This window comes from Vicia villosa, linkage group LG2 (genome assembly GCF_029867415.1).
Source record: "Vicia villosa cultivar HV-30 ecotype Madison, WI linkage group LG2, Vvil1.0, whole genome shotgun sequence".
In the NCBI taxonomy this organism is placed as follows: Eukaryota; Viridiplantae; Streptophyta; class Magnoliopsida; order Fabales; family Fabaceae; genus Vicia; species Vicia villosa.
In genome coordinates, this window is record NC_081181.1 from 156,137,814 (window position 1) to 156,146,108 (window position 8,295).

At 43.8% G+C, this 8,295-nt stretch overlaps 1 protein-coding gene across 1 annotated transcript; it reads left to right on the forward strand.

The window, feature by feature from the left end:
* The first annotated feature begins 5,567 nt into the window (after positions 1–5,567).
* Positions 5,568–6,395, forward strand: LOC131650413 (uncharacterized). Its single transcript, XM_058920125.1, has one exon. It carries the CDS (start codon positions 5,568–5,570, stop codon positions 6,393–6,395), a length of 828 nt encoding a protein of 275 aa, XP_058776108.1.
* The last annotated feature ends 1,900 nt before the right edge of the window (positions 6,396–8,295 follow it).

Genomic DNA, 8,295 nt, shown 5'->3' on the forward strand with positions numbered 1-8,295 from the left:
GAAATTAGTAACAGAATTCTGAGTTTGGAAGTTTTGGAGAGGTGAATCCGTGTGAATCATTGAGGTTAATTGAGGGCCTTTGATAATTTTCAAATGGATGGTTGAGATTGATTGAATTGTGATGAAAATTTGCTTTCAATTGATTTTGCTGGAGGTAAAAAACGTGAACTCCTTTGGGGAAGGGAAAACCTGGATTGACTTTTGGGGGTCCCAATATGTAGTGACTCATTATTTTCCTACAATTGAATTAAGACAAAAAAAACACAATAATACTAAAATAATAATGGTTAATAACTAAAAACTAAAAAAAAAAATTAAGGAAAAAGATTTTAAAAGATGGAAAAGATTAGAAAATAATTTTAATTTTAATTTTAGTTAGTAATTCAATTTCAAAAAATTTAAAATTTGAATTAACAATTAAAATTGAAAATCAAAACTAATATTGACTTAAAAAAGGAAAAAGACATATTTTGTAATTTTTTTATTAATAGTTAGTAAACAAAAGGACATAATCTGATGAAATAAAATGATGCGATTGAGATGAAGTCTTAGGGTAAAAATCAGGGTGCAATACTTTCAAGTTGAGTCCATCAGGCGGAAAGGATCTTCTGCTAGAAATCTAACATTTATATTACCTATTTGGGCAACAGTTATCTTTTAATGGAAGTCTACCATTTATATTACCTTTAAGGACGACAAGGATCTTCTAGTGGAAGTTCAACATTTATATTATAAGGACGGAAAGAATCTTTTAGTAGAAGTTCAACATTTTATATGAACTTGGTAATGGGTATATTTTATGGGAATACGTTAATAATCAATTTTTAAGAGAATTCGTACATTAGCTGGCTAAGCTCCTTTCTCCTTATTCTAAACAAAATATAGAAAAATGACTAATTGTAATCGTATCTCAGTTTCATTGAGTTCCACGTTATTGGGATAAGTCGTTTGTTCATCTATTTAAGGTTGTAAGCTCCTTGGGGTTGTTTATGGCATGTGTGGTAAGGGCCCTCCCAATTAGGTTGTAGTTTACCTTGCTGAACCAAAACGACTTCCTGTCTGAGCACGAGGTCGTCCTCTTGCATCTCTATTGGAACCAACTTTGAGTTGTATTTTCCACCCGCCCTCTGTTTAGAAATAAATTTCCTGATGTGAGCGACATCTCGAGTCTCGTCGATTTGGTCGGCTGCACACTTAAGCTCTACCTAATTTTCTTCTTCGTTGAATTGAGAATGCCTCCAGGTGGGTGGGTCGATTTTGACAGGTAGCACGATGTATGTACCATAAACCATTCTAAATGGAGTCTCCTTGGTTGCTGGATGTGGGGTGGTGTAATACGACCATAATACTTTGTGGAGTTGCTCAACCCACAATCCTTTGGTTTCATCTAACTTTTCTTTATCATGTATAATATTATTATGGTCGTCGATTCAGCTTGTCATTTTGTATGTGGATTAACAACGGAAATATACTTCGTTTGAACTCCCAGGTCCCGGTAGAAATTGACCATATAGGCCCTGGAAAAGCTAGCACCATTGTTAGAAATGATAACTCCTGGAAAACCAAACCTGCACCTGATTCGTTGCGAGTAGAAGCGACACACCCATTCATGAAATAATCTACTCCAACGATTGGGAAATTAGTTGGCCATATGCTATCGTAAAAAGGATTCAAGATGTCTACGCCTCATTGGTAAAATGGCCAACATGACATTATGAAGTGAAGGATTTTAGTTGGCACATGGTGTAAATTGGAATGTGTTCTTGGTCAGCCAAAGACTCAGAGGCCAATTCATCTTAAATCCACTCTATTAGATCCAAAGTATAAAGCCAATTCACGCAAGAGACAAGTTACACTCTTTAATCTCCATTTTCACTACACTCTTCCTCAATCTTGAACTGACTTGGGTGTTAGAGTGTTAACCATCCACCCTGCGCCTCCGTGATGGAGATCAACACCACCAACTCAAGACATCCAGTTCATCAACTACATCCATTTTGGTTCGTGAACCAAACATTGGCGCGTATGTGGAAAAGACTTTGGATTCCTATGCTTTCCATGATTTCTGATCCAACCTCTGATTTACCAGTTGCAACCTTCTCAGGTCACTGAATCAAGAGCATTAAGGATCGGAAGACGAGATCCATCGCATTCAATCCAGTCATTTACCATTTCAATTATGATCCATCAGATTTTTAGATCTACAATAAAAGGAAGGATAACAGATCCAAATCCAGATCTACAATGAAATTACTGGGAAGTTGAGGCAATCTCCTCGAAGATAATGCCAAATATGTACGGTCAATCTTCTGATCTAACATCATCTATATTTTTCGCTGTTGACATGATACTTATTAGGGGGATCGTCAAAGATACAACGAGTTCATAGTTAATAACCGACATATATATGGTAACGGAGCGCCTCCTATATGTACCAAGGAATCTCTGACTGGTGAAAAGGGCCTCCTCAGACCAGATCTCGTAGGTTGTGATGGAGCATGTCGACTCAGATACGTCTTTTCCTTAGCGCTTGGTTCAGTTCTTACCAAAAGAACAGGTGGCTTCATGGTTAATCTTCTAGAAATATTTCTCTTCCATATGTCTCAGGGGCGTTGCATCAAGAAATAGATACGTTCAGGCGCAAATACGTTCAAATAATAATAACAGCGAACAAACTATGGCTTATGACCACTCGGTAAGTATAACTATTTCCACCGAGGCCAGAGTCTAAACGAGGAGGCTTGTAAGCAACGTTATTCGAGTGTTATCACCCTGCCTCTAGTAGCCGACTACCAAACCCCCATGGTAATACCAATAAAGAAAATAGGACTCACCAACTACACATAGAGAAACAACCCCTGAAATATGGTAGCAATGAAACCAAGTCTCCTTCAAAGGAATTTTCGGTCGTCAATTATCTATGGTCCTCCAACCGGCATCACTAGTTCTTAGAAAGGTTACCAAATGAAAAGAGCTGACCAAGCTACTTTCACAAGGGTCGGGGAACGAGCCTCTCAAGGGACTTCATCTTCGTCTGATCATACTCTATTATCCGAGCATCTCTTCTTTCTATGAAGGTAACCATACGCTCTATAAAACCCCAAGGACGGGTTATTGTTCAATTGAAACCTTGCATGTCATAACGCATATAAGGTGATAGTTTTTACTGTAGAAATCCCATCTTCTCAAAGATTTTAGTGTACATGATGTCAAACAAGCTTCCCCTTAATGAGAATCCTCGAGTCGTAGAAATTGATCATGGCCGTAATAGCCGCTAGTGGAAATATCTCATTAGGGATGATGCCTACCTTTTCATTATCTCTAAACCCTGAGGTGGACCTCTTATACATATCAACAGTAGACGTTTCTCACTTTTCATTTATCGTCATTAGCTCTTCAATCTTCCTTTAGTGATAAATGAAGTTTTAACCTCTGTTGACAGATTCTACGAATGGTTGTTTTCCCCTACGTATTTATCTCCCTCTTTGCTACTACTTTTTCTTTTACCGATGTTCTCTATAGCCTCGATTATTTTCTTAGTCGTGTATCGCCTTGATGGAAAGACCTTTTCTTTTATGGTGAATCGATATGTCTTCTAGACCTTCTATGGGGGACCATCGGGTCTTTTGTAATCGTATCTATTTTTTATTTCTTGGGCATATTTTCCTATACTCCTTTATTAATAAGCTCTTTTATGACATCCTTTAAATAGACGTAATCATCATTGTTGTGCCCATGAATTTTATGGAAGTGGTATAATTTTGATTTGTTGGTTAGTTCATATTTTTTCATGGGGAGATACCTTACTCTTGCCTAGTTAAATTATTTCTTGGCACATTAATTGTAATATTTTTTTTCACGAAGTATTAATTGGTGTGTGTCATACCCCAAAATTTGCCCTCCATATTCTAAGACTCAAGATTAATTGATTATCAATAGCTCAAGACATCTCAAGGATTAACTATGCACACCTCATCCTAATCAAAGATCCTTAAACTAGGGTTTTGGATTTCTCAAGAGAAATAGATGTATCAAGGTCTCAAATGAATTCCATGTGTTTTCCTAGGATTCAAATTACCTCCAGGACAAGTTTCAAGCTTTAGTTCACAAAGTTTGGCCAGTCAAAGGTTCAGATGATCAACAGTCGACTAGTTTGACCTAAAAGTCAATTGAGGTCAACATACAGTCAAAACTCCTAATTTTTGGTCATCATCAACATTTTGAGGTTATATTCATCATTTGATCAAGGGTTGATCATGATTCATCAAGAAAAGCTCAGAAATCAACAAAACTCATAGTTGCTAAATTAGGGTTTTGAATGAAAAGTTAACTGAACTTTGACCGGTCATAACTCTCACATACTTTATCATAAATTCCCCAACAAAAGCTCATTATCAAGGAAATTCAATTCTCTACAACTTTGATGCTGGGCCCAAGACCAAGAAATGCATCATTTGAGAGATAAGAGCCAAAACATTATAGGTCTTTTTAAAAGTCAACAAAAAGCAGTTTTTTGTCAGGACCAATATCATCAAGATAAAATCTCCAAATGCAAAAAACGTCCCAAAGTGGATTGTAGATTAAATCTTGGGCTTTCCGAAAAGTATTAGATCATCTCCATATGATAAATATTGAGTGAGTTATGGTTGGTGCAAGTTGGGGAAAATTAGAAAAATACATGAAACCCTAAATGAGCAAATTCAAGTTTTCGAGTAATGGGCCTATAATCTTGAGTTATCCATGTGATATTAAGCTAACAAGAGGTCCATAAACTAATTCCTATTTATTTTATGATTTTATTTCATTTATTTTTGAGTTTATTTATTTAAATTCAAACTAAATCAAAGAAAAATCATAATTTAATGGAAAAAAGATTGCATGGTCATATTTCCAAATATCCTGTGTTCTGGACTGGGCCGAGACATGGCCCAATCCACTTTCGGCCCATTTAGCCTTAGAGGCCCAATCCACCCTAAGCCGCTGATCGACTATGCTCCATGCTCGTCCCCTTCATGCTCGGCACCACGCTCTCCGCGAGCTGACTGATGCTCGGCATGAGGGCTTCCCACGAGCACCTTCCCCGCCGAGGACCCTGCTCCGCACAGGGCTCCTTCATATTCGACCCTCCGAATAATATGGATTCCACGTGGCCCCTAAAAGACCGCATCTCCCTTAAACTTCGGAGCGGTTAACCAGGACAGAGGGCACTCACGCACCTCCGATATTTCCGCTCAGGAAACCTGGCAGTCTCCTAGTTGGGCTTGGAAGTCCAACCCAGTAGCGAGATCATGGCCCAGCGCTGGGGGCTATAAATACCCTCTTTCACTAGAGGGTCAGGTATTCACTTCTTTTCTAACCTTTAGCTCGTACTTGCACTCCTTTGCCCGTCTACTCACTTTGGCATCGGAGTACCTTGCCGGTACACCCCCTCCTCATTCCTAGAAGATCCAGTCCGAGCAGTCAGCGACGATTCTTCTGATCAGGTACGATCAGTGGCGCCGTCTGTGGGAATCTTGCTTCCCCTTCTTTAACAAACGAAGATCAAAGCTAATCCATTCACGATCGTCATGGCTGACAACAACAACATCCCAAATCCTGATCCCTTCCTCCTGCAACAGCTGATCGAGGAGTCCAACCGCGAGGGGACGAATCGTCGTCGGCAGGAAGGACAGCAGCACACCCCTGCCGGGCAAAGAAGGCCGAGGCATGAGACCTCACAACCTAGGGGGCAGCAGATCCAGAACATCCAGCAGCTGCAGGGCCTCCAACAGGTTCAGAACGTTGAACAAGTTCCTCCCGAGGGACACGTTCAGAACGGGGAGGACGAGCAGACTCGACCCCATAATGGACCAGAACAGCCCCAGAACGGGAATGAGACTGACGCCAGAGACGTGCATGTTGCCTCCTCGTTCACCCACACTTCCGACAGGCGAAGAGTCCGTCACGAAGAAGAAGATGAGCAGGTCAACATCCCCGAGGGTGCTGATCCCACCACCGCCCTCTTGTTCAAGGAACTGCAGAAGACGAACAGCCTCCTCCGACTCCAAGACGACCGCATCCACGAGCTGGAAAGGAAGCGACGATACCGCTCACCTCCGCGGAGGCGCTATCGGTCGCGTTCCTATTCCTCCTCGCGCTCACCTCCGAGGAGACACCGTCGGCGTTCCCCATCTTCCTCACGCTCTCCGCCCAGAAGATACCATCGCCGGAGATCATATTCCCGCTCTCCACCACGAATGAGCAGGAGAAATCGGAGACCTGAAGTCGCTGAAACAGGAAGCCTCTCCCCTGAACGGGACCACCGAGTTCCTTCAAAAGCTGTGCTGAAGCCCCGCGAACGTTCCCCTCCCCGGGATAACCGCGCAAGTCCAGACAAAGTGCAAGGAAAGCCCTAGCGAGGCAGACACTCAAACTCCCCGGGACCAAGTGACGAGGAGGACTTCCGCAGTCCTTTGTCCGAAAGCATCCGGAGAGCCCGTCTCCCACGGGGGATGGAGAAACCACCAGTTTTGGACCAATACGACGGAACAACTGACCCTGACGACCATAGTCGGAGCATCGAAGCCGTCATGGATTATCACGTCGTCCGGGGATCCATCAAATGCCAAATCTTTCCGACCACCCTCAGGAAAGGGGCGATGACTTGGTACAGGAACCTTCGCCCCAACTCCATCCACTCCTGGACCGAGCTCAAAGAACTTTTTTTGAGCCACTTCACAGCCTCCCGTCGGCAACCAAAGTCTGAAGCGAATCTCGAGGTCGTGATCCAAGGAGCCAACGAACCACTTTGAGATTACCTCGACAGGTTCAACAAAGAAGCCGTCCAAGTACAGACGACCGACTACATGAAAAGATACCTCCTAGAACGAGGACTTCTCCCCGGAAGCGACTTCAAGAAGGCCATAAAAATTGAGAAGGTGCACACTATGAACGCCCTCCTCCGTAAAGCCCAAGCCTTCATCGCTTTCGAGGAAGGCGAAGCAGCTGCAATCAAAACTTCGAGGGGCAATGATGTCGCTCGCAGCTGAAACCTCGACGACTCGGGTTTGCGTCGAGGACATGATAAGAGGAAAGATGATAGGTCCCGCGACGCCAGAGAGCGCCGAGGACCGGCAGGTCGGTTCAACGACTACACTCCCCTGAACGTCTCGCGCGAAAAAATCCTGGCCGAATGCCAAAACACCGAGTTCAAGAATTCCAGCATCAGACCCCCGAAGCCGAATCCCACAAGACCGGGGACCGACAAATCCAAGTACTGCAAGTACCACAAGAGTCACGGGCACCTAACCGACGAATGCATACATCTCAAAGATGCCATCGAGACCTTAATCAAAGAGGGCCGCCTGTCGATGTACACAAGGAAGGGAGAACCTCCCCGAAGAGAAGCCCCTCGAAACTCTGACGAGGGCAACTCACCAGACAGCAGGCCGCTTCAAGTCGCACTGTCCGTAACTCGACCAGAAGACTTCATTCCTTCGGTCGGCGTGACGACTGCCTTCAGTACATGGGAATATTTCCCGACCGCAATGGTCATATCCAACGGCGGTGACCCCGGCTCTCTCACCATCAGCTTAGTAAAAAGAAAGTTCGATGAGTTGATCAGCGCCAACTCGGATCTCGCTCCTACCCTACGGAAGTTTAGAGGAAAATCAGAACCAATCACTTTCTACTTAGAAGAGTTGCCCGGCGGAACCCCGAACGCCACAATTCCCTTGCTCGTCCGAGCTAGAATGGCAAACTTTGACGTCCGACGAGTCCTAGTCGACGAAGGCAGCTCGGTCGACATCATGTATTCTCACCTCTTCCAAACACTCTAGCTGGACGACTCACATCTGACTCCTTATGTGGGCTCTGACCTCCAAGGCTTCAACGGGGCTACCACCAAACCTCGGGGTTACGTTGAACTGATCGTCACCTTCGGAGAAGGGGAAGACTCCAGGCAAGTTAAGACGATATTCTTGGTAATCGACTGCAAGACCCTCTACAACTGCATCATCGGACACCCTACTCTGGCCGAACTCACTGTCGTCCCCTCAACCGTGCACTTGAAGATGAAATTCTACACAAAACGGGGACGAGTAGCCACTATCAACGCAGACATTGAAGCTGCCAGAAGGATCTTCGATGCCTCCGTAAAAGGGTTGCAACTAATCGCCCCTCCATCCAACTCCAACAAGAAGCCGAGGGTCGAAGACGAACATCCTCAGGAGGATCAGCATCAACCGAATGTCAGCTCAGTCGACCTAGATGCTCGGTTCACAAACGAAGAGCTAAAGAATGGCGAAGGGACGAGAC